The sequence below is a fragment of the Larimichthys crocea genome, chromosome XII (genome assembly GCF_000972845.2).
Source record: "Larimichthys crocea isolate SSNF chromosome XII, L_crocea_2.0, whole genome shotgun sequence".
NCBI lineage: Eukaryota > Metazoa > Chordata > Actinopteri > Sciaenidae > Larimichthys > Larimichthys crocea.
The window spans coordinates 30,103,561-30,128,999 of record NC_040022.1 but is presented as its reverse complement, the minus strand read 5'-3'; the positions used below and the strand labels follow the sequence as shown (position 1 = coordinate 30,128,999).

Here is a 25,439-nt window from a genome sequence, read left to right as displayed (position 1 = left end):
TGAGACTTGAACTTTGCTGGACAGGACTTTAGATCTGACTCTACATGACGTGAAACTTGTCTTCAAGGACTTAAGACTTGACTTGGACTTCAAATACGAAAGGACTTGAGACTTGGACCTGGTTGGAAGTGACTTCAGACTTGGAAACCTTTATCACGGCAGACTTATATATAATTTATTGAATCATTTAAAGACAGGCTGGTGGATTCAGATCCGTTTGGAGCCGACCTGAAACTCTCGGACCAACAGGCTTTTTTTGTCACGTACGCAGCAGCAGAGTCTTGGAAACCCTGCTGCACTCTGCGGTGCAATGTGACCTGGATGAGAGCTGGAGGATACTTATCTAATGTGGGGCAGCGCAGATTGCATTGTATCCACGGGGCTGAGGAAACTTCAGGGACACAAACTGCTTAAAGCAGAGCGCTGATGGAGATGGCCTACTCTGTTCTTCACTCGGAGAGCCTCGGGTCCGTTCAGCTCTCTGGCCGGAGGCCAAAAGGAAAATTAGAGAATCGTAATTGATTCTTTTACTCCCTGCAGATAAAATTTCATCAGACAAAGATGATGTTTCTCCTGATTTACTTTAAATCACAAAATTTAATCCTGACTCAAGAGTGGCTTTTATCGATAATCTCGGAGTAAAGAAGGGGCATTTGTATGCCACTTTTTAAGACTCTGGAGTGCTGTACTAAGTTAATCTGAATTAATTTCTTCCACCTGTGTTGGTCCTCGTTAGCGTAGAGCCGGAGGCTGCTAATAGGAGGTGGAGTAAATCACAGAAAAAGCCTCGTTTGGTGGAGAAATAATAAGTGTAAACACCTTTAAAAACCTTCACTTAATTAGCACTACAAAGTCCTAAACATCAACGCGAGATTGCTGGACAGAAGTGAAATTATCTCCGCTACATTCTCCTTGAATGGACGTGTGGGAACTGTGCTTACAGCTTCTTATAATTTTGTTTATTTTTTTGAAGTCTTCATTAAAAATAGTCCAAATAATTCACGTCGATTCCACCAGCAGACGGCATTAATCTCAAGTTAAACCCGTCTTCCCTCGAGGAGGATTTAATTTTAAGCCTTGATTTAGACTTTAGAGTAACTCTGATCTTCATTAAGGAAGTCAGATCACATCATTTATGGTAAAAAGGATGAATCGAAGGCTTTCGGATGAGGTAGGGTGTCCATAAAATATTCAGAATCTCTGAATCCAGACAAACTGCTGTTAGAAGACCACATGAGGATAAGCCGATTCTGAGTCTGTTTCACAGTTTTTGGAGGAGAAACACACCTGAAATGTTGGTTATTGTCCCTCTTTGCACAGTTCACCTTTGTTTTCTCTTCCAACTTCTTCCAAAATGTTGGCCAACCTGCAGATTTGTGCAAAACTTCTCTGATTGCTCCTGTTTTGGGTGACGTCAATGAATCATTTTATCATCATTGCCCAAAACTAAGCATCAATTTGTAAAAGGAACACTGCATTATCCTTTAAAAACCCCAACCCTCTGACTCACTGGCCAGAAAACCTGCCAGGAGCAAAGAATCATTATCTACAAGCCCATCATCGGCTTGACAAGACGGATCTGTGAACAAATCCGATTTTCCCTCCGAAATAATGCCAACAGCATGACTGCACGTCCCACACACTCTGCTGCAATGTCACGCAAGTCAAGCAAAAGCTCAGCCACGTCCGGAGACATCTTGTCGAGGAAACTGACCACGGATCCAGTCGGCGCCTCTGGGCTTCGGCTGTTTGTTTTTTTGTCATGAGCTAATGTAAGCGTGGATGCACACTCGCCTCCTCGGGCCGGATGCTGGTCTCTACCCCTTCGGATCACAAGTTCAATTAATTTCACAGTTGGCGGCACCCACAGTCATTTCGCCAGGGCCTGTTGTCTGGAACTGGAGAGAAATGGGAAGAATATGATGCACCCCCCCACCCTCGAGCCACTCAGCCCTTCCTCCTCCTCCTTTTGCCTCCATCCCCTCCAACCCATGAAGGCTCCACTCGCCCGGAGCCACATGTGATATGATAGGGCCACGGCTCTGCAGCATATTAAAGCTCGCATCATGACGATAAAGGAGAGACGAAGACAACCACACGCATCATTACTGCTCTGTCTCTTTTCCGTCTCATTCAGCAGCAAATGTTTAGAATTTTATCTGAAACGCAGCTCATTAAGGAGTTCAGCTAACTGACAGTCTGCAGGATCAATCTTAGCGGTGGGATGAAGTCTCAAATGCAAATAAATAAAAGAGCAAGCTTTTCAGACATGACCTGAAGTCAGATTCAGCTCCACGCTCCCTGGACATTGAGTCTGGTGTTGTGATACGAACATTTCAAACACATAAACTCAAACAGCAGCAACAACCCGATGCTCAAGTTTACCGTTTTATTACATGATGATGGATTTTTGCAAATTCGGCAACCATCTGCAGCTGTTTAGGGAAGATACTGACCTTCCGTAACCGTACGCAGGTGATTATTGACTAATGGAAACCATTCCATTCCACCAATGCCAATAAATACACCTAAATCCTATCTTATCTTTAAACCACCTTGTCATGGAGAATTTTATCCATTAGTTGAGTCACTAGAGAAAAAGTGGGAAGATTTCCTAGGCTGAATAGGATAGTGCCACAACTACTCTATGTCCCTAAATCAGGGGTGTCCAAACTGTTCCACAAAGGGCCGGTGTGGCTGCAGGTTTGACTCATTTAATCAACTGATCTCAGTCTTCAGAGAGTTGATTGGTCAAACTGTGTGTGCGCTTGGTTGGTTGGAACAAAAACCAGCAGCCACAGCGGCCCTTTGTGAAATAATTTGGACACCCATGCCCTAAATGGTCATTATAAACAAGGAAATGTGTTTATACCATCCGACTCTGCAAAGGCTTCTACGTTACGTCCCTATCTGTTGTGTCGAGGGAGCGAGACAGCCCGTAGTAATGTTGTGAAAACGCCATATGCGGCATGCTAGAACAGAAGATTCCTTCACACATCTAACCATAAGTAGAAATAACCAAGAGAAAAGATTTGCATCATTTAAATGTTCAAAACTTTTACAAACACCTCGTTTTTTTCTCAGTTGACCTGTCAGCATCTTCAAATCTGACAGGCGACAGATGTTAGTAACACCAGAACACGTGCTCTGTCGCGATCTGCAAAAACTCTTGCTGGAAGACAAACATCTTTGAACAAGAAAATTGGACTAAAACTGTCCAAATATTCTTCTGCGATGCATTTGCACACATAATCACTGTCCACATTGTATCAGCAGTCGTACTCTGCCAAAACGATTAGCGAGTGTGTGATCAGTAAACTGCAGACAAGAAAGGAGACAGAATATAAAATAAAGACATCGACTGCTTGGACGGGTTTTCATCAGATTCAGCTGCCAGCACTGATTAGTTTCCTCAACAGTGAGTGCAAAATACTGAAACGGAGCTAACAAACACAGCAACGACACTTTGGATATCAGAGGGGTCACATGTCTGTAACTGTTTTAACACGACCTTATCTGTTGATATTAGAATATAAAGTGTCCATTGGGTCACACGTGTGAAGGTTCTTCAACGCGACATTTACTACCAACGCAGGAAGTAGCTGAGTAGCGAGGCATGAAGTCAGGCGGTGGATGGTTGTGCTGGTGGTTCTGTCTGAGATGTTCAGACAATGCGACCTTTCATAAGCTGCCTTAAACCGAACCATACAACAAGTTCTCAATCCCAACTCCCAACGGTCCAACCCTGCACTTCAAACTAAGACGCCAAAGGTTCTCCTCTAGCGTCTGTGTTGCACATAGAGGCGCAAGCAATAAAGAATAACCAACATCCTCCAAAATAAAGCTTGAGTTTAAATAGTCACCGTTTATGTAGATGTAGGCACAAAAACTACTTGATACTACTACTATCAATGGACCTTCGCTTCAAACTAGGATGCTGTAGGTACTCCTCTAGCATCTGTGTTGCACATAGAGGAGCAAGTTAGTCTTAAAGAATAACCAACATCCTCCGAAACAAAGTTTCCTTTCACATTTTGAGTTTGGTTAGATGCAGGCACAGAAACGACTTGATTTGGATGAAAATAAGTACGTAAGAAGGCAACTTTCAGTGTCACATAGGACATGAATGGCGATCTTCTGGATGAATGTCCCCAACCTCGTCCAAATTCTTGCTTTTTATACTTCGTCACTTGATTTCAATGGCACGTTAAAATGAGGAATACCTTTGATGGACTGAGAACAGGCTGTTCAGACTTTGTAGAAATAACTAATGACAAAAGAGTTGCATGATACAAATGTTCAGTCTTTCAACCTTCTTTACTGCAAAGCCTTCGACTTGAAACTGACTTTGTTTCAAGGGTGACCTGGTTCCAATTTTGCTTTGCATACCTTTACTGCCGACTGGGGGGAAAAAATGCAGATATGGCCTCAATAATTCTGCAGTCATCCATCCATTCATTCCTATACTGCTTAAACTATTCAACGTTTTTGGGAGCCTATCCTAGTGTACACTGGGACAAACCTTGGACAGGACTCTATCATGGCTCTGAGTCTCCAGTTCACTTTACCTGCATTTGGGCAACAGAGGGAAAATAAAGCCGAGCTATCTCTCTGCAGGATTACACTGCCAGGCACCGAGCTCAGTGGTATGCACTTATAATAACACCTAATGCTGATGGCTCTCTGCAAACCACATTATACCCGATGACAAATGAGAGCAAAATGGGTAAATATTATAATGAACCATTATGCATTCCTGCGGGCACCCAGCTGGTGTCGACTCTTAATGAGTGCTAAAAGAAAAGTGGCCACACAGCTCGTTGAAACATCTGATAGATGTTACGCATTATGGGCTAAAAAAGGCCCCCGTAAGAATATCCAAACCTCAGAAATGAACCTGCCGCCCCCTCCGGCTTTCTCTCTCTTTGCCATGCTTTTCCAGGACAACACTCAGGGGAAGGTGCTAATCACAGGCCTATCACTGCGACTCACCCCACACCTCTTGTCTTACTCCACAGATTTAGTAGTAGTAGCCTGCGATCCCTGATCTTACCGTCGCAGCATGGTGCTGCACGGATGCTGAATTTTCATATTCAGAGCTAGAATTATGAATGAAGCCCGGTGTGTGTCGATGCATCACTCGAGTGATTTGCAGGTCTGCTCCTCGAAGGGTCACGGAAATTGGGTGGGCGGCCGCTCGGCTTCTCCCATTCACAAAAAAAAAAGAAAAAAGAAACATTCAGAGGCAGCGACTAATGAAGCATTTAGAGCCGAAGACTCCGGCGGTGTCGTCAACCTGCAGGTGAGTTGCTGCAGTTGTCATCTCTGAGGCCATTTTTGCATACAATTACCAGCCATTTGTGCCCGGAGTGAGAGCTCGCCGACGCCGCTCGCAATTTGACACTCGAGCTTGGAGAGGAAGAAGAGAGAAGGAGGAGGAGGAGGAGGAGGAGGAAAAGGAGGGTTGATGTGGAACAAAAATCACGTCTCCACCCAACCGGGCGCTGATTTGTTTGTACGGCAGTTTTCTGCTTCTGTGATGAGCTCATTGTGCGTTTACCGAGCCCTTTGTGCGATGATGTGTGTTCTGACTGTAGATGCGACAGATTAGATCATTGTCCTTGTGTACGTACGCTACAGTCAACAAAAGATACGTTTTATCGCTGTTCCGTGAAAAACCATGAACCGAAACGAACGACGCCGTTTTTAAAGCTTCGTGATGATGATTTTTTTTTCAGACAATCCGGTGAGTTTTAAAACGAGTTATTTAATCTGAGTGAGGAGGAGAACCTTCTTTTTATTTCCTTTTGTGGTTTGAGTGTTATCGACCAATCATGTTTGAGTGGGCTTTGGTTGGATGCAGGTAACAAAGGACCGATCATGTGATAACAGTTTAGCTGTTTGCTTCCTCATTTTCACGTGTTTCCTGTAAATACACTCAGCTAGGGTGGAACTTGCGCTATGGATTGTAGCTGGCACTATGTGCTAGTGTCAGCGTCAACCCTTCCAACGAACATGGCCGTACCCAGGGCCAAACACAACCTCTGAAACCAGAGACTACAGCAGCCTACAGAGGTGGATTTCTTGCCGGGTTTGGCTCCTGGCATCCCGGGGCTGAGTCAGTTCAGTTAGCTATGATGTTGGAGGACATCATAGGGAAAAGCAGCAAATATATATGTGTATATGTTTCACCAAAATCACTGAATAAAGTTCTAAAGTTGTGCTTTTGTACAGTATCAAACAGGAAGCACTCCGGCGGCGTGTGCAGGATGAGTCATCAACAAGTTTTTACAGTTTAAACACCACGAAGAACACCTGAAGATGCTGAAAACTTTGTGTCATGCAGATTTAGACAGGTAGTCGTGGTGATAGAGGGAGGCTGTGTCAAGTGTCTCTTTAAACTTTATATTTTCTCTGCTTTCTTGGGTAGTTTTAGATTCTCGGATGCATCTATAAGTAACTCTGGTGTGTCTGAGTCCGATTGTGCATTAAAGCGAGCGTGATTCTGCATTTGTTTTCCAAATGAGGACATTGTCCTTCACAGGCAACTCTCTCTCAGCCTCTTCTCACCACATCAAGGCTTCTTTCCGTCCTTGGTTGTCAGCTCTTTTTTTTTTCGTGAATTATTCTATCGTCCCGGCAGCTTCCTGCAATGAATACAATCCCTCCTCATTGTGAAGGGAGAATACTTTCCCCGTGATAAAAACGCAGCCTCGGGCCGGCCTTCCTTACGTATCACAGCTAATTCTTTGCATACCAATACAGGCAGCCCTCTTTAAGTATTGGTATTCGCTGTGCTGACAGAAGCACTTCCGTGTCCAGCTCTGCCACGTCCTTGCCCTCCACCCATAATAGATATTGACAGGTGCGGCACAGATAACGCTAATCTGCATCCTAACAGGATTTCACATGTCATATAGTGCTTTCTCATCGCTGCACGCATTCAATTCGCAACTTTGTTATGCCGCTAATGACATTTCACGGCGGCGACGGCCCCCACGGCCTTCAGAGGGGGAGGATGAGGAGAGGGAAGTGGAGCCTGACTCGTTCACAGGTTTGCTGTCTGAGCAGGTGAACGGATCGCTTTAATATAGATGAGGACGAGTGTGTATAGATTAAATCAACGAACAAGGAGGCTAAAAGTGAATTGGTTCATAACTTTTCACCCTCTCCTGTCTCTCTTCACAGTTTTTCCACCTTTCCCACATCACCTGACCTCCACACCCACCTGCACACCTGCTCCCAATTCCCTCAGCATCTCTCTGGTGGATTTACCGTACCTGCCCTTCAGCAGTTTGCCAGGCTGGTTATGCGTCATCACAGCTGCAGCGTTCTTGCACTTTTCTTCCTGCCTGCTTTTCTGACTGTTATCGAACTCTGTTTTCAATGAAGGCCGTCACTCGTACGTCTGTTCTCACACTATGTAACTTTGGGCTCCGGGTCGGGAGAAGTACGTAACGCTTTACGGCACTAAGTCACACAGCAGCAACTATTTCACTGATTCTGGTGAAACTGGATCATATTTTATGGAGGAAATGTTTTCTGGTTTTCCCTGAGCCAGTGTCGTGCCAGAACAGGAGCTGGGAAAGTGTTAATGTGAAAGACAGACGCTGAGCTGGGCTTGGCCAGTTGGACGACTGTCGGACTAGTCAGTAATATTCGCTGCTGCTGTGTCTGCTGTTGTTGACCGTGTTCATGTTTGGCTATGGGCAAAGTTGTCGACTTGCCTAGTATTTGTTCATAAGTAATGTAATCAGAACAAATACTCGAGTACAGCTGAACATATTTGCCAATTAAATTTAGTTTGACCATCAGGATTTCTTCTGAATCTGTATTCATGATCTATGAAGGCAAAGCACTCGTGTATATAAATAAATGGACGTTTTTTTACACTCCGTCAAAGAGCTGCTGGTTCAACGAAGGATAAAATACAATTTAATGCAACGTCAGAAAACCGACAGCTTCAGAACGTGGAGAACGTTTCCAGACTCTTCACACAAACCATCGTCTCATCTCATATTTAGTTTTCTTCCAGTTCAGCTTCAGAGTCAAATCGTATAAATAAAAGCAACGCCCTATCAGATCTGAACCTGACATTTGAATTAACACAAATACTCGAAGATATTCTCAAACGCCTGACGTCGCCTCGATATGAAAAATATATATTTTTTCCAATTTGAGATAAAGACTGTCTGGAGGAAGGTAAGCGGTGCTTTAAATGCGAGATAGCGCAGGCTGACGTCCGGTCAGCTCTTCAGATGTGATTTCAGTGTACAAACATGCGCTACATAATGCATGAGGAGGAGAGGCTGGGGTGTTAAGAGGCTATCTGTGTGTCAGGATGTGATGTATGAATCTCAGTATGCACTCGTAGCCATGCGGTGGAAAAAGGCTTGTGGGATTCTCAGAGTGTGAGTCTCATCTAACCGACCTAATCAGCTTCATTAGCCTCCTATTTAATGGACAGGCGAGATAAGGAGAGGAATCAATTCATATTGTGCTTTTGGCTGTTTCGCTGTGAGAGGACCGTCTCTCCCCCGCTGCTCCGAATCACGCTCATTGAGAAAGAAGCGGAAATTACCGGTTCAGTGAACGCCGCGCTGACTTAAAATGACCTGATAAAAGACTGGCCAGAGTCTGCCCGGAGACAGAGCGAAGGAGGGAAAAAGTTCACCTATCAGGTCAAACTTGTTACTTCTAATATTTGTTTAGAGTCTCAGGGTTCACACATCGAGCCAGAATCACTGTGAGCTCATGTAAGGTGGACCGAGTCCAAATTTGAAGTTCTGTTTGGAAAATCATAGATGCTGCGTCATCCGAGCTAAAGAGGAGAGGGAGCATCTGGCGTGTTATCAGTGCACAGTTTAAAAGCCAGCATCCGCGATGGTAAAGAGGTGCATCAGTGCACAGGGCATGGTGGATAACCTGCAAACCTATCTACAGGCTTCAAGTAGACAATGTCAAACCACATTCTGTATGTATTCCACAACAGCATGGCTCCAAAGTTAGAAACTTTCCATTAATGGAAATTTATGGGAACTAATGGGAATTTATGGGAATAAACGGGAACAAGGTTGGGGAAAATATATTTTAGCGTCATCTTGACTAAAACAACCAGAATTTATGCAGGTACAACTTGAATATCTGCTGTTCCTGCAGTGCTATAGAGGCCACGCCCCCTACCTGCACAGGTGATTTCTGAACCTGGACCACAAGCCTATGCAGAAACCTCCAAAAACTGCAGTTCCCCAAACCTCCACTTGAGGCTGGCTCCAGAAGTGAGTCAGTCTCCATAAGTCCCCATGTCCAAATGTCCAACAGCAGAAATAAACATGTTTACAGCCTGGTACAAAAAACAGTTTTGGTCTCTGTAGCTAATTTCCCCGTTCATGACAACTGTACTGAGGGTGAATTTATATACAACTCACCTGTTCACATTATATTAAGGCTTAAAGTTATGCAGGATTAAGAGCGTGGACGCTTTGATCGACGGTTTCCAAATTGGAAAAAATATTCTTCTTAATATTGTGACCTTTTTTCAGCAGTATCACGACACGACTCTGAATTATTTTTGACCCAAATTCGACCCCTGATTCATCTTTCAGTCCTTAAATGCAGCAAATGGATGCATTTATTCATTAAGTTTGTCAGAGGAGGCATAATTCACCGTTTTAAACATGTTTCCGGTGATGTTTCAGCAGTGTGGAGGTACGCCGTTAACTGTTTTTAATGGCTTCTTCTTTTAAAACTGGATTTTTTTATGAATATGTAATTCCAGTTTTATGCAAATGAACCAATTAATGTTTGGAATAAATATACATTCATTTTGTTTTTGGCACAAAATGCAAAAATTCATGTCATTTAACCTTGTCATCACCTGTTCCTTTTCATCTAAGTGAGCATCTGTGCAAATGCCTCCTTCGCCGTACGACCCCGACAACTTGATGAATATTTCAGTCCCTCCTTCTTGTTTTTAAACCTCAGGAGAGAGAGAGAGAGAGAAAAGTTGCATCTGAGTGTCAAGAGTTATGTCATTTGGTCAAAACGCTCGGCTTTACAAGATTTGTGGTGTGTCTGGGCTCGTATCTGGCCTCAGCGTGGGTCGCGACGAACTTCCACTGTCACACAAATCACCAGGATGAAAAATTCAGCGCTCTGTGACAGAAAGCTGCAGGCGTAAAGCTTTCACTCTATCTGATGTGTTGTCTTTGAATCTCAGTCCCTGTGCATACTTTGATCACCTCAAGACTCCAAGTTTTGTGTCCGTGTCTCGATCCCAAACCCCGTCTCTGACAGTTTTCTTTGGTATTTTTATGTCGCTGTATGGATGTGGCCCAACTGTGAGATCAGCTGTGAAACCATTCGTCCAGGACTAACAAAGACATCTCTGTTGTTCTGTCAGCAGCAATTTTGTGTCTTATTCCAGGAACTGTTAATGGTTGTGAAAGATTTCGAGGCTAAAACGTCCCAACAGCTTTGCTCCAAAAGCTTCCCCGAGTGATAAATGTGACCTTTTTCTTTATCTAAATTTGGTCTTCAATAACCAAAAGCTGAGAGGCCGGGAGCAGAAACTGGCGACGATTCTGTGGCGAATTCTCTGCAGATCTGATCATTTATATTCGTATGAGTCACGGGGAGAAGAATAGGAAGAGAGGCATGAGATCAGACATAGTTATGGCCATTGAAAACAACACTATCTGCAGACAAGAGCACCGATATCGGGGCGTCCTGGTAGCCTGAAATCTTAGTTGCACCTCTCACCCATCACAAAGAGACACAAACTAGGGTTGTGTGGTTGGATGGGTATGTCGGCTATCAGTGATTGGCTGAGTCCATCATTGGTTGGTAGTTTTTGGGCAATTTTGGTCATTTGTGGTCAATTTATGCAAAAGTTGCCTCTGAGTGAGAGCTGCTGCAGCTCAATGGAACGAAGAAGGAGTAAGAAAACTGAAGAACTATTGCTTTGTTCAGAGTAAACTCTTATTAAGTCACAGTGGAAAGACAAACCAAGATTCTTTTGGGTTAACCCTACACCGGACCTACCCTCATACAAAATGCCTCATTGAAAAAGAGTAAATACACAAATGCAGTTTGAAGATGCAGAAAGATGTATCAGGTGGAGGTCAACAGATTCAAGACTGAAACACCAACCCACTAAAATCTGATGGAGACAATGCAAGCTGCATGAATCTGTAGAAAACCAGATATTAAAAATACACCACCCAAATTATCCACCTAGAGCTGAGACTCTCGTTACAGATACTTTGGAGTCCACACACTGAAACTTTAGAGTGGGTTTGAAGCAGCAGCAGCGAGCGAGCAAGCACTCGATCCAGAAAAGGCTTGACTCACCACCGTTCGATCCCTTTCAAATCGATATAAAGCATCATGGTCAGGTTGGTAAACATGAGTGTGCAGCAGGCTCATGATGTCACATTACATGATTTATTGATCCGTGATTCTCAGGTTCAAAGTTTTCGGTTACGGCCTGCTCGAGTTCAGAGCCACTAAACGGCTTTAAAGACGGAGACGTATAAGGACTCGGTAATGGAGGCAAACCGGCAAAGTGATACCCACTTGGCACACGACTACTCCCCTCCATTTGCACTCACACTCGGCTACACAGCCGTGCACACACCCAAAATGCACAGACACACTGTAGGCCTGGAGGGGATTACAGTGCGGGGGAGGTGGGAGTACTGCAGCAGTACGTCCCAATAAGACAAGGTCACCTTAAGTGGATTGGGATGAGAGGTGGTGGGGAGGCGAGAGAGAAAAGCAATTCCCTCAGGACGAAAAACAGGGAGCAACTCATGAAAAAGTAATTAACCAGGATGCACATCAGTGGATGCCACAGGCGGAGAAGGCAAGGAGAGAGAGATGAATAAGCCCCGAGGACGAGGGGAATGTTTGTACACGAGATATCTGGGAGGTGTTCGCTAAACGCACACAGCGGGATCGTTTAACCTCGGACGTTTGTGGGCATGTGTCGTGTTTGTTCTGAAAAATGTGCAAAGCTGAGACGATGAAACGTTTTTCTGTTTTTCAAATCAACAGCTCATATTAATCAATAACATGTCATACAGCATGGGATACAGAGGATTTGATTGGAGGCTCAATGTTTTGGGTTTCAGGCTGTTGGTCAGACAGTTTCCAATGTCGAACCCTTCAAGAAAAACTGGTGATTTTGGGTGAATTAAAGGGGCAATGTGGAGGATTGGAGCCGCTTCAGCTCGCCATCTCCTTCCAAGCATAAAGGAGAAACTACAGTGGCCGTAACACACACACACACAAAAAAGGTTTAGAGCCAGTGTTTTGGGGATCCGAACCAAGCTGGCACATCCTGGACAAGTCGCTCAATGCCAGCTGGCTTCGCCGGTTCATCACAGGTGCCGACAAACAACCATTGACACCTATGGACAACTTAGAGTCACCAATTAATCTGCATGTCTTTGGACTGTGGGAAGAAGGCCGGAGTGCCTGGAAAGGTTCATGTTTGCATAGCCGAATAATGTAATGACCGGACATTACATTATTCGGCTATGCAGTCGTGTAAAATGAAATTTGAGCATCTGACAGTCAGTACTGGTTTCTTTTAACTCTGACCACGATCTTCCTACAATCTCAACCAAGTGATTTAACAGTAGTTGCCAAGACAGAACCAAACCTTAAGGTTAGAAAATGTTCATATGAATCGGGCAGCACGGTGGTGCAGTGGTTAGCACTGTCTGGATCTGTTTCAGCAACTACTGTTTGATTAATATTGTAGGAAGATCGCGGTCAAAGTTAAAGGAAACCGGTCTTGACTTTTAGGAGACGTCAGACAATTCCTACGTCTTCCCCAAAGCTTGAATTTCATTTTACATGTTTGCATAGCTGAATAATGAAATGACTGAGATGTTCTGTGGGTGAAATATATTGAATAAAATGTGCAAAGCTTCTTCAGGAATCAGGAAACAGATGTGGGAAACATTCAGTCTTAATGCCAAATTTCCACTTTAACCTCCCCGATAATGACACACGCAGGATGTACACGTACGGACATATGTACGCATCGACAAACATGTGTGAGCACATCTGCTCTGGCGGGAAGCCAAAACAGAGGCTGCGCGATTCCCCGGTCAGCTTTGGAGAACATCCAACATCATCACACTTCATTCTTTGCTTCTGAAAGAGGACGGTGATTATTTACCTCGAGAGGGGACGACAGATTAGAGACTGAACATTTAAGAAAATGAATGCTGTAGATTCGGTTTCTAAATGCTTAAATCAAAATACACTTGATAAAACACCAAAGTGCTGGAGAGAAACGAACAAATGTAGCTCAGTTTGACACATTCTGACATAAATATTCACTCATTAATCCAACTATTGGACTATTTTCTCTTGTTTTAGTGACACTGGCCAAAAACTACAGTGACCAGCTGACGTTTGTGAGCTTTCTTAAAGATTTTAGTCTTGGCTTGTGTCCGAGATAGGACGTCAGACAGTGCAGAGAGCTGGACTCTTCTTCAAGAAGAAGAAAACTGCAACATGCAGGGAGGCTGATCTCAAACTCAAAGCACTCGATGCACAGTTTGAACACCAGCTGCTTTCCTCCCATCAGAATAAACTCGCTCGTGGTCCAGAGCTGTTCAATAGCCGCATCGCTACAGACGATCCATCAGAGCGACCAGAGATGGACAGACGGGGAGTCAGTGAACGCACCATCCTCACGGCGGCCTCGCTCGGTCAGACACTGAAGCAGGTAGAGTGTGTGCGTCTGTGTGGATCCACACAAAGCTCGGAGTGTTGTGTTGTATCACGGATGCATGAATATTAATGACAACATTACTCGGAGCTTTGTTTAGCAGCTCGTTAGCCCTGACGTACATTCAAGTCTGTACTGTTCCTTTCACTACGACGCGCCCACGCAAACAATGAGATGTTACACACACACACACACACACACACACACACACACACACACATGCTCAGACATCAGTGGTTTGTCTGAGGCAATAATGAAGGAATTATCGTGAACGTCAATGGAACAATACAGTTTTACAAATTCAATATTTAATCTACAAATATCAGCATAACATGTGAGTAAAAATACAGATTATTAAGAGAAAGGAAAGGAAAGGAAAGGAAAGGAAAGGAGAAAGAGAAGCAAGGAAAGCAAGAGGGAAGGAAGTAAGGATGGAAGGGAGAATGAGGAGGATGAAAAGAAGGAAAGACAGAAGGAAGGAAAGAGGTAAGAATGCATAGAAGAGAGAAGGAAAGGATGTATGGCAGAAAAGGAAGGTGGGAGGAAGGAAGGAAGGAATGAAGGAAGGAGTAAACAAGGGAAGGAATGAATGAAGTAGACAAAGTAAGAAGGGAGCTGAAAGAAGGAAGTAAGGAAAGAATCATGCAAGGCTGAAATAAAAGATGCATTGAAACAAAGGAATGATGAAGGAAAGAAACAAAGGAAGGGTGGAAAGAAGGAATTTAAAGAAAGGGAGAAAGGAACAGATCAAAGGAGACAAAGGATAGAAGGAAAGAGAAAAGGAAATAAAGTGAGGAAGCAAGGAAGGACGGAAGGAAGGAAGGAAGGAAGGAAGGAAGGAAGGAAGGAAAGAAACAAAGGATGGATGAAGGAAGGAAACAAAGGAAGGGTGGAAAGAAGGAATTTAAAGAAAGGGAGAAAGGAACAGATCAAAGGAGACAAAGGACGGAAGGATAGAGGGAATCGTGCAAAGCAGAAGGAAGAAGGAAACTGAAAAAGAAAGTAAAGGAGAGGAGGAAGGAAACCGGGCTGAAGGTTGTTGTCACATTAAAACAGGTTTGTTGAGTCAGGTGACCTGTGTTAGCTCGACATGTTAGCTGTGGCTGTAATCTCTAAAGAAATGAGGCACGAGGTGTTTGCAGAGCGCCGCCGACACCGTGCACATCTGTCAGTCTGCTTCCTCCTGACAGGAGGTCCGTGGAGGGCTGCAGAGTCTGCCGACAGCCAGCTGTTAAACCCAGGCGTGTACGACGGAGGCTGACAGGACCTCCGCTTTGAAGTGACAGCTACCGGGCATGAAGGCCGCTTATAGGTGACGGGTACAGTCGGGGGAGGGTCGCTGCCGCAGACACTTTATTAGAAATATTGGTCTTTGGCCGGAGCTGCTTGAAAGTTTATTTACTCGAGTACAAGGCAGCGTCAGCGAGATGAATATGCAAACAAGTCGGATTCTCCTTGAAATGATTCAAACGTGGAGGAGGAAACAGTGCGTCACACCCCCAACACAGCGTCTACCTTCCAGTAAACACGGCCGGACCCGAGACCAAACACTTCCTACGAGACCTACCGAGGGGGTTTTCCTGCCGGGTTTGGCTCCTGCATCTCGGGACTTGACGCAGATTGTTTGGCCAAGACAGATAGATAGATACTTTATTGATCCTGGTCCAGTAGCCCTCGCTGTGCGTTACACCATGACCACTAATGCATTGTAGTTTGTCAGTATCAACCTTCCAGTCAACACGGCCAGACCTGGGGCTTAAAAACAACCTCCAGAACCAGCAGTGTCCAGGGATTATGGACTGTACTTTTAGGGCACTGCTGAGGTGTTGAACCCCAAATTGCTCTTCTTCTTCTTCTTCTTCCACCAGTGTTAGTCCTCACAAAGGTCTGTTGCAACCTAAGTGTAAAGTTGTACAAATCTATTTCTCTCCAAACTCGCCAACCAGCAACTGGTTGCTTGTCGTCCACCGTTCCAAACTCGCCAACCAGCAACTGGTTGCTTGTCGTCCACCGTGAGCTCTTACGTGTCGTTTTTTCCTTGCCACTTTCACCAGGTGCTGGCTCGTGGTGGAAGTTGTTGGGTCCCTGCTCTCCATGGAAAGTTTCATGAGATAACTTCTGTCATGTTTGAACTGAAATAACAAGACGAGCGATTCATCCTGCAGTTCATGAAAGGTGACGTGCTGTTTTCAGACCTGCTGTTGAGTTTTTGCCTCCAGGTGTTGTGTCAGAAATGATCTCTGTGTGTTCGAGTTCTTAAGTTTCTGTTTTATTTCTCTCTGTCGCTGCGATTTGAGTCATTTTCACCAACAATGACTGTCAGGTCAGGTCATCACCGGCGGTAAAGCAGCTACTTTAAGGATCATAGGTGTCCTGAGTTACATTTTGTATCCAGATTTAACCAGATTTTAGACGTTTAATCGTCTCCTGAGCTGCAAATAATAAACACAAGCGATTCCAAATAAGTTACGTGAACCAGGAGAGTTTCCGAAATCCCCATCGAAGCCATTTCCACTGTGAAACTTCCACTCACAGCGATCGCCGCTCTACATCACAAAGACTAAAATAAAGCTGTCGGGTTGCAATCATCGGCTCGATAAAATACACAGACTGCCAAAACACTTCAGTGAAACGTCTTTTGGCTCTGTGCTCTCTGGATATTTATGTCACTTTACAGCAGCAACTGTAACTTTTTCATGGGGCCGAAATAATGAAGCAGATCTCAAAAGAGACTGAGAGTGGAAAAGCTGCCGCAGAGTGATGAATCCTCTGCAGAGATCGTTTTCACTCGTTGTATCGATACCTCTAATATTTGGATCTGGATTCAGGTTCAATGAAATGTTTTCTGACTGCGACCTCGTGAAGACCTCCACAACAAACCGTCAACATTACAGCTCAAATATCATCCAGAAGAAATCAACATCAAACTGTGACCGATGAAACAAATGAATAAATTAACACGATTCAATCAGGGTGAAAAATAGGGATCATGCAAGGTGGGAAAGGAAGGAAGAGAGGGAGGAAGGAAAGAAAAACAAAGATGTAAAGAAGGAAACATGCAAGGAAAAAGAATGGGAGAATGAATGAATGAAGGAAGAAATGAAGGAAGGGATGAAGCAGAAAGACCTCCAACGATACTGAAGTTCAGTAAGCGTACTTCACGCTGACGCTTTCAGACACCGAACACACACACACACACATCATCAAACACACCTCGTCATCATCTCTCTACACTGTTAATGAGCAGCCGTGTTAATCACCCGTCCATCAGCGTCGTCTAAATGAACCCCGACTGCGCGGCCGTCACGTTCGTTCAAACCTGCCGTCAAACAAACTCCAGCGGCTCCGTCAAAAATCAAATATCACAGCTGTGGCACTCGATGCACTCGACGAGGCCGCTGCGATTATCAGCCAAGGCCACTCGGCCCGGCCCCGTGTGAGTGTTTTCTTATCAGGCACGAGCAGAAAGCAGGTTTTTTTTTTTCTTTCTTTGACACAAGGCAGAACATTGGAAGAACAAACGTACCGTAGGAGATGGGGATGTCCAGATCGCCCTGCCAGGACAGCTGCCCCGACTCGTCTATGGAGTGCTGCGCTGTAAAAACCAACGACAGGCCTCTTGTTTACAGCCCATTCTCACTCACGACACTGATTGTGATTTATTAAAGACAACAGTGGAGAAATCTACTGCTGTGCCGTGCCGCGCTCACACTGGCTGCCTACCAAGTGCTGAAGTGTTACTTTGTCATTGGAAGTGTGGATTTAATCATAGATAATAAATGTGTGCGTGGACTTTACAATACATAATGGCTTGAAGTGACATCTTGCAATGTCCAACTTCCACTGAGCTGAAACAACAGTCGCAGTCACGTTATTTGATTTCTTGGCAGAAGGAGAGTGACAGCATGACAACAGAAGCTCTGTGAGTGAAATGATTATTCTACCGCGAAGTGGAAAAAAAAACGATGATGAGTTGATTTTTACCTTTCAAGTGACCACGTCCGAGTGTCACGAAGCCGGAGGAGATGAAGTTGTGCATGTCTTGGCCTCCGCTGCGCAGGTTTTCTTTCCCATAGTGCCCTGGTGGAAAGAAAAATGTGGAAAATTAATATTTCAGCAGCATGTGGAGCTAAAGGAAGGGTTTAGAAAAAATTACGGAGAGTACAGCACAGCAAAGATCGAACCCAGGCCACTGCGACTCAGCAATGGTACATGGGGTACATGCATGGTGGCACCAAGACTAGATCTTTTTGTTCACTGTTGGCAAAAATAGTTAACTTAGTTAATTGGTCACTAACAGGACAAGTTCATAGTCTGACCGTTGACTCCTCTCTGAAATGGTCTTGGCGTCAAGATTTTCAATGGTCCCATCCGGCCACCCCCTACAACGTCGGAAGGTAAGAACCATGAAGTCACCGAGCTTTACCTCTTTGGTGACAATCTGCAGCTTCAATGAATTTACTTTCTAGTTTCTGGATCAAGTTTAGACGAATTCAGTGACTATGATGCCTCGTCATGTTCACAAACTCATCGATGAAACCGGAATGAATGCTCTGCGCAACAACATTGGCCGAGGCTCATGGATATTGTACAATCTGGAGCCATCCACTATGTCAAAATGACAGACAAGAACAAAGTTGGGATAATTAAAACCCATAGCCACGATAAGAACCTTTACGTGTTTCCATCCAAATGTGTTGCAACCAAATTTCGAGTAATTGGTGCCAGTTTGGAGTTCCCTCAAAGGTCGATACCATCAAGACAAAGGTGACTTTACTTCAACCCCATGAGTAAATGCACCAAATTTCTCCATTTCAAATGCTGGTTTGATTGATCCTTTAATGTCTGCAGTCAATTCTCCAGTCAGCGCCCGTCCTTTCTTATGAAGCAGTAGCCACAGATGACAGGAATACTAAACAGGACTAAAATGGCATAACTGACAAAACTGACTATCAGGTGGGATCGGCTCATCAATATGTATCGCTCGAGGATGCCAGAGATGAAATCTGAAGGCTTTCATATTCACCCATTTATCAAACAGGCCTTCCTTTCTCCACAGTAAATGAAATGTGAGTGAAATTTAATTAGAAAATGCTTTTTTAGCTCCTCAGGGCCGAGATGATTGGAGTTTGATAGACTTGATGCTAGAACAGATTTAAGCCTCCTTCGTCCACAGGTTTACACCTTTCTTTTGAGTTTCCCGTGTTAAAAGATCACTCCGTAATGCAATTTACGACCACATCGCTGTTAACTCCAACGCTCGGGACCAGTGCTGTAATTGAGAGCACGGCCTGAGCACAAAGGCGCACTCTAGCCAGCACCCTGACAACATTCAATTGTCCTGCCAATCACAGACGAGTCTTACAAAGAAGTAAAAGGACGTTGTATTGACAAAAAAAAGGAGGTAAACGAACAAAACATCCCAAATCTGGAGAGTTGGTTCCTTGAACATCTCCTCCTCACTCACTTCTCTACATTAACCAGTCGACAGTTAAATGCCTCTTTCTCCAAGGATCCACTTCAAAGTCAATAACATCACTCAGACCTTCGGGCCTCGGGAAGCCGAGTTCGAACAGCATTTCAAATTATCATAATGAGAAGAAACACCTGGGACCATTAGGCCTGGTCTTCATCACGCTAAAGCTTGGCACTCGGCTCGTTTGGTTCTTTTGATCAAACCCAGAGGATGACTATGAACTGATTATTGACGCACTCTGGCCGTCTCTGGTAATTTGGGACCTGTGATCTGTAAATAAGCACAGAAAAATAAATCACACATTTCTTTGCATTTTGCGATTTTGAACAGCACGGCGTCATATCTATGTAGATGATACAGTCGAGTATAGCTATTTGATGCTTCCCAGGGTGAAAATTCTGATGATGCATAAGCTCCACATGCTCCAAGGACGACACCACGGAGCTGAAATCGGGTATCTGGAGATGCTGACTGTGATATAAATTGTTCCCCTGTGGCTGTGGAAACCTATAGCCTCTTATTATCTCTGGAAATGTTCCTCAAAATTGCCTTGTCTACACTGCATAATGAAACGAGATCTTACCGTTCTTTTTAGAGTAACCTCACTATTAAAGGTGTTCATACCTTCATGGATGAAGGGCAAAGTCATTTATCGGAGAGATAAGAACTCAAATCTCCTGATAAAAGCGAAATTTACAAAGTACCATTCAAATTGACCTTCAGGGAGGCAAGTAAACATCAAATTAGTGACTCGAGCGAGCACATTCCTGCACTCCAGTTTGCATAATGTGATGTCAAAGGGGGTCATACACACCACACAAAAGGTTTAACTGTGTTAACTCAAAGTCTGCTGCTTTCATCCAGAGCTTTTAACTACATTTCAAAGTCTTCTTCTGCAGATGAAAGAGGTGTACAATGTCAAAAAAATGTGAATTTACAGAGTGTAAATGGTTCTAGTAGCTTTCATAGACACCAGCAGTCTCTAATTGTTACTCACTAAGACATCCTTCAACAACATGACATCGTCCCTGCAGAATGTCACTTAAAAACTGGTCCCGTGTCGTTTTATAGTAAACGTCTGCAAGTCCAAATGAACGCAGTTGCTGTGAAAGTGCTACAGAGGATGATGTCTGCAGAGTGTGAAAGACATTTGTCGCCTTTTTTCACAGCGCCATCAAAACTTCAGAGCAAACAATGAGAGAAGAGAACAGTAACGCTGGGAAATCGAAAACGATGCTCGCTCTAGGACGATTCTGGAGAAGTGCTATCGACACTGCAAGACACACTTCATCAGCATCACATCTAGGTGTAATATCTCTTCTGGAACATCAAGTGGGATGAGTTCACATCATGTAATGCCGATGCTTCAGTTCAAATTCAGACATTTTTTAGTAAAAATGCCATAAAATTGCTCGTTGGCTTAACTATTATTATTTTTAATGCCAGTTTTATCACTTATAGAATATATAAATAGAAGCTAATGCCAGTATATCTTTGCTGCTACATCACTGTCGACTCAAATCTATGTTCATCCTCAGATCTGACCCAGCAGATGGTTTCAGACCAGAGTTGCTGCAGCTGCCGGCTGCCTTCACACAGGTCATCTCATAAGCCTGAAGTGGACCATTTTCTCTTCCTCTAACTGCTTATCCTTGACCGCAATGGGAAACATCGTGAGGTCAGAGAATGGTGCAAAGACACCGACTTCTGCCAGACAGGCATACTGCACCTTTCAAAAACAGACTTGAACTGCATTACGACTTTCTTTATGATATATTCTCTACACGTATCCAACCTATTCACTGGAAATCTCAAAGATAAACTAAACATTGTGAGCATGAAACCCTGAATTACAAAAACGTTTCTCAGTAATAAGCAGTCAGCTATCCAGCTAGATATTAATAAAACATGTCATGTAATATATAAAAGGAAAGCCCATAGAATAAAATCACACATGGACCCAAATTAAACTTTAAAAGGTCAAAGCTATATGCTCTTAATCTATTCAACTGAACCTCCAATGAAGAGAGAGGTGTCGTCTGCATATTGTGACTCTCTATGATAATTAAGGGTGATTTAACACGTCAGATTGGAGCAGGACAAACTCTTCTTTTGTCATAAACCCTTACCTTAACCTAAATCTAATTATAAACATTTACTCTAGACTATAAACCAAGTTTTAATTCTTAATTAGGCCTTTTATGAGAAGAAAAACAAAATGTCCTAGAATGTGTTCACCACTCTCAATGTCTAAAACTTGAAGCTGTAGCTCTAACTCTTTAAAGATATATGATATCAAAGTTGAGCATGCACACAAATATGAGTAAATTGCTCAGATCATGTCTCAAGACACTTTTTGACTGATATCTACCTTTATGGAAGCTAATCAATGCACTGTTATGGACGGGGGGCAACACCAAAACATATTTTTTCCACCTAACTAAAAAAAATCTAACATTTAAGTGCATGTTATTGTTAGACTGTTTTAACTGCCTCTTTGTGCTGTTCGGGAGCCCTTTCCAAAAGGAAACTGAAGCCGTTATATCCATCGATGCTTTCTTCAAAGCTGCCTGACTCCTGTGACCGTCACAAAGAAAAATGAATCTGAGAGAAGCCCGACAACAGCTTGAAATAATACCCACACTATAAATATAATGAGCTTTGACTATTGACATCACTATTGTCATAAATTTGTCATAAAATCTGAGTCATGCTTTCCCTGAAGTGCCTCCATCCCTGCTTGGAAACCCTCCACCCTCCTCTTATTTGCTCAAACGCTCCACCCTTGTGATGTGAGGTCCAGGAACTGTTCACCCAGCAAACAATACGATGTGATGCAGGTTTAAGACATCTTTTCTGTGAACTTTGTGAATCACACAGAGGAGTAATCTTTACTACGTGTTTGCACAAACAGAGGAACAGGTGCACCATGGTAAGCTTTAAAAAAAAAATGAGTGCACAGCAGTTAGACCCACAACCGAACCTTTATAATCTCTGACTGTTGCATTTTTCAAATTGTGCTATTTAAAAAATATCTAAAGGCCATGTAATAAGTCTGAATAAGTCATGTCATCCCTCATACTGTCTGCGGATACAAATACTACAGCACTTCAAGAAAGATAAGCAACTTTAAAGAAGACAAGGACACGTTAAATTGAGCTCAATAAAGGTTTTATGTGAATGGAAGGGTGGAATTTAAAACCTGTTGTATTTTATTACCGATATGGATTTAGATTTTCCGGCGTTCATTCCCAGTGAAACAGAGAACAAACCCTCTCTGATGCTTTCATCTAACTACAGCATAACCTGTCCATGTCAGGTGATGTAGTGTAAGCAGTGACAGGGTTGGGGGTGTGTATGGATGAGAACATTTCCATGCTGGCTGTCGAGCTGTCGTGTATTCCAAGAGATTGGCAAGTGAAGTTTTAGTTCCTTTAGGTTGTGCTAAAGTCTCCCATTGATGCCCTAATTTCTCCCACTTGTAGTCAAAATAAGTTATTTTTTTAGACCTCTTTATTAGACAGTGACAGCTTGAGAGATGCAGAGATTGGAACCTTGGCCCCTAACACATGGGGTGAGCAACCAGCAAAACAGTCCGTTAGTGGGTCATAGCTTAATGGGTGACTCTAAAAGTGTGAATGGTTGCTTGTCTTTATGTGTCAGCCCCTGTGGTGGACTGACGACCTGCCCGGGATGTAGCCTGTCTCTCGCCCAGTGTCAGCTTGGACCGGTTCCAGCCCCCCGTGACCCTGATAAGCAGTTATGGAAATGAAGTCTCAGCTTCAGTCTCATGAAGGTTCGGTTCATTTTGCCTGGGTGATCTTGGTGGCACATGGTTTTTACTTTTCCAGCTACGTACTCTACTACTCTACATTCTTTGATAAACTTTAAAGAACTTTGTGAATTCCTGGACTTTCTAAACCAAACTGAACCCCACACATACTGCACATTTAGTACTGCATTAAAAGTGTTAAAATAATGAAAGAACATACCTTTACTTTGATGAATCTATTGCGGAATGTAACTCTCAAGATACACTCACTGCTTTAGTTGTAAAATCTACTGTAATTGCACAACCAAAATCACAAAATGTCCTTTTTGAAACTCACAAATGACGACGATAGAAGACAATTTAATCTGGGCTGAGGATCACCAGATAAATAGTCATTCCCCTGCAAGAAACTTAGAAAAGCAACTCCCATCCTGCAGTTCAGAACAGTCTCTATTTCACTCCATGTTGGGTGGAGGTGGTGGAAAAGAGGGTTGTGGAGGCAGGGTGACACGAGAGTGAAACATAACACTGTTGAATCTGGGACACCATACTAGGGCACTTAGGAAACAAGCTGATCCCCGGAGCAGGGATCTGGAGACCGACTGGATAAAAGTAGGAGGAAGGAACAGCGTTGCACGACAGAATTATCTCTGGACAAAAAAGCTTAGGTCTCCTGCAGAAGATGATAATTTGCATCTCAATTTTGAGCCAGTGCTGAGTAGGCTTATGGGACGGCAGCGTGAGGGAGACGAGAACTCTTGCCTTGGCCTTGCTTTTAATTCGTTATATTATATGTTCCCTTTTTTTGAGAAAGATTGAGGGGAAGAGCTTAAGATTCACAGCTCGTCCATCTATTTTAGTGGATGTCAATCAAAGGGATGTTGTGGCAGATTTAGGACAGAAAAGAGGTTCTTTCTTTCACTTTATAAAGTTGGACTTGCAGTGAAAGCTACACAGTTATTTGGCCTTCAAACACGTCGGAGCTATTAATCTGTATAAAAGCAGAGCGGTGTCACCTACCATGGTTTGATGCCTTGGCGTGAACGGGTGTGTAATGATTCTTCGAGCTTCTGACCGGCGTCTCGTCTTTGGGCGACCCATCAATCGCTGCAATGTTTTCATGTTCATACTGAGATATTGGAACGGGTCCTTGTTGCCTCAGAATGTCTGCCAGGGCTCTGAAAAGAAATCACACCAATGGAGAGGGGGAAAAAAGAGAAATGCTTAAACTGCAATGTTTCTCTTTCCCAATTACCAACATATTTTTTTTCCGTCTTCTCGCCATCCCCCTAAAGGTCTTCCTAATTTATTTAGCTACAGCTCCAATTTGAATCATAGAGGTTTGCAGCAAAGCAGAGAGGAAATCCTAATTACACCCAGAGTCACAAGGGAGTTAGGGAGTTTCAATAGCACGGTACACAAGGTACAGACAAGTCCTATTATGTGTGCCGGACTCAAGCTCGAGGCCCATTTATTAAGAGTTAAGTCAGTGTCTTCTCTTTGAAGCCACAAAATAAAAGCAATATTTCACCAACACCAGTTCCAACTCTTCGAGGCGCGGTGACACTCTGCGAGATGGACTGCCGGCGCTGCGTTTTCTTAAAGGAAATGAAAGGGCAATTTAACTGTGTCAATGTCAACCTAAAGCAACCACACAGTCCACTTTTCCATAACTCTGTGACTTTGGGAGATATACAGTATATTAATAGCATTTCCCTTCCAGGATGAGCACACTTTAGCCGTTTTCTTTTACGCAGACAGAGGCGACCTGATTTTGCGTTGTCCCAGTTGGCTGATATGTCGTGTGCAGCAAGAGCTACAGTAGTTTTGCAGGAACAGGTCCGACTTTTAACGTTTGTTTTTATGAGAGAGGAGATCGTCTAGACTTGGAAATGAAACCACAGAAGTACAAAAGACTTCTGACTTTTAGAAACGCCGTCTATAACCTTAATAGAGCCCTACTTTATCCATACTGTATTTTTAGGGTTGATATTAATATTATTGTTTCAGTTTAAAACATCTGTTAATATATTGGTCAATTCTTGTTTTTAATGCATCATATATCCTAAAACATTTGGATAAGGATTGCTTAAATTTGTCTAATAAAGAATTGTGCAAATGGTGACAATAGGTTAGATATGTAATGATATAGACACTTATTCAATGTTTTATTTTTAACTACATTTATAAACTGCTTTACATAAGAAAGTTTTTTTAAAAAATGCTTAAAATAAAAAAAAATAATAATAAAATATAAAGGGGATGGAGAATAATGTTAAGAGTTTAAAAAAAACATAAAACATAGAATTAAATATCAACAAAAGCTTTCTTATAAGACATTTAAAATAAGTTGAAGATGTAGTCAACATCAATCAGTGCGTAGAGCGTTTCCAAGTCTGGAGACTCCTTCGCAATGAGCAAAGACCGAATAAGCAGAGCTC

At 43.3% G+C, this 25,439-nt stretch overlaps 1 protein-coding gene across 3 annotated transcripts in view; it reads right to left on the bottom strand.

The window, feature by feature from the left end:
- Positions 1-25,439, bottom strand: part of LOC104932786 (shisa family member 6) — a 76,513-nt gene that overhangs the window by 45,589 nt on the left and 5,485 nt on the right. For all 3 annotated transcript variants that reach the window (XM_019260446.2, XM_019260447.2, XM_019260448.2), the window contains exons 3-5: positions 24,019-24,176; positions 17,735-17,830; positions 17,277-17,345 (exon numbers count right to left, since the gene is read on the bottom strand). In XM_019260446.2, coding sequence (XP_019115991.1) covers positions 17,277-17,345; positions 17,735-17,830; positions 24,019-24,176 — 323 coding nt within the window. The remainder of the gene's footprint in view (positions 1-17,276; positions 17,346-17,734; positions 17,831-24,018; positions 24,177-25,439) is intronic.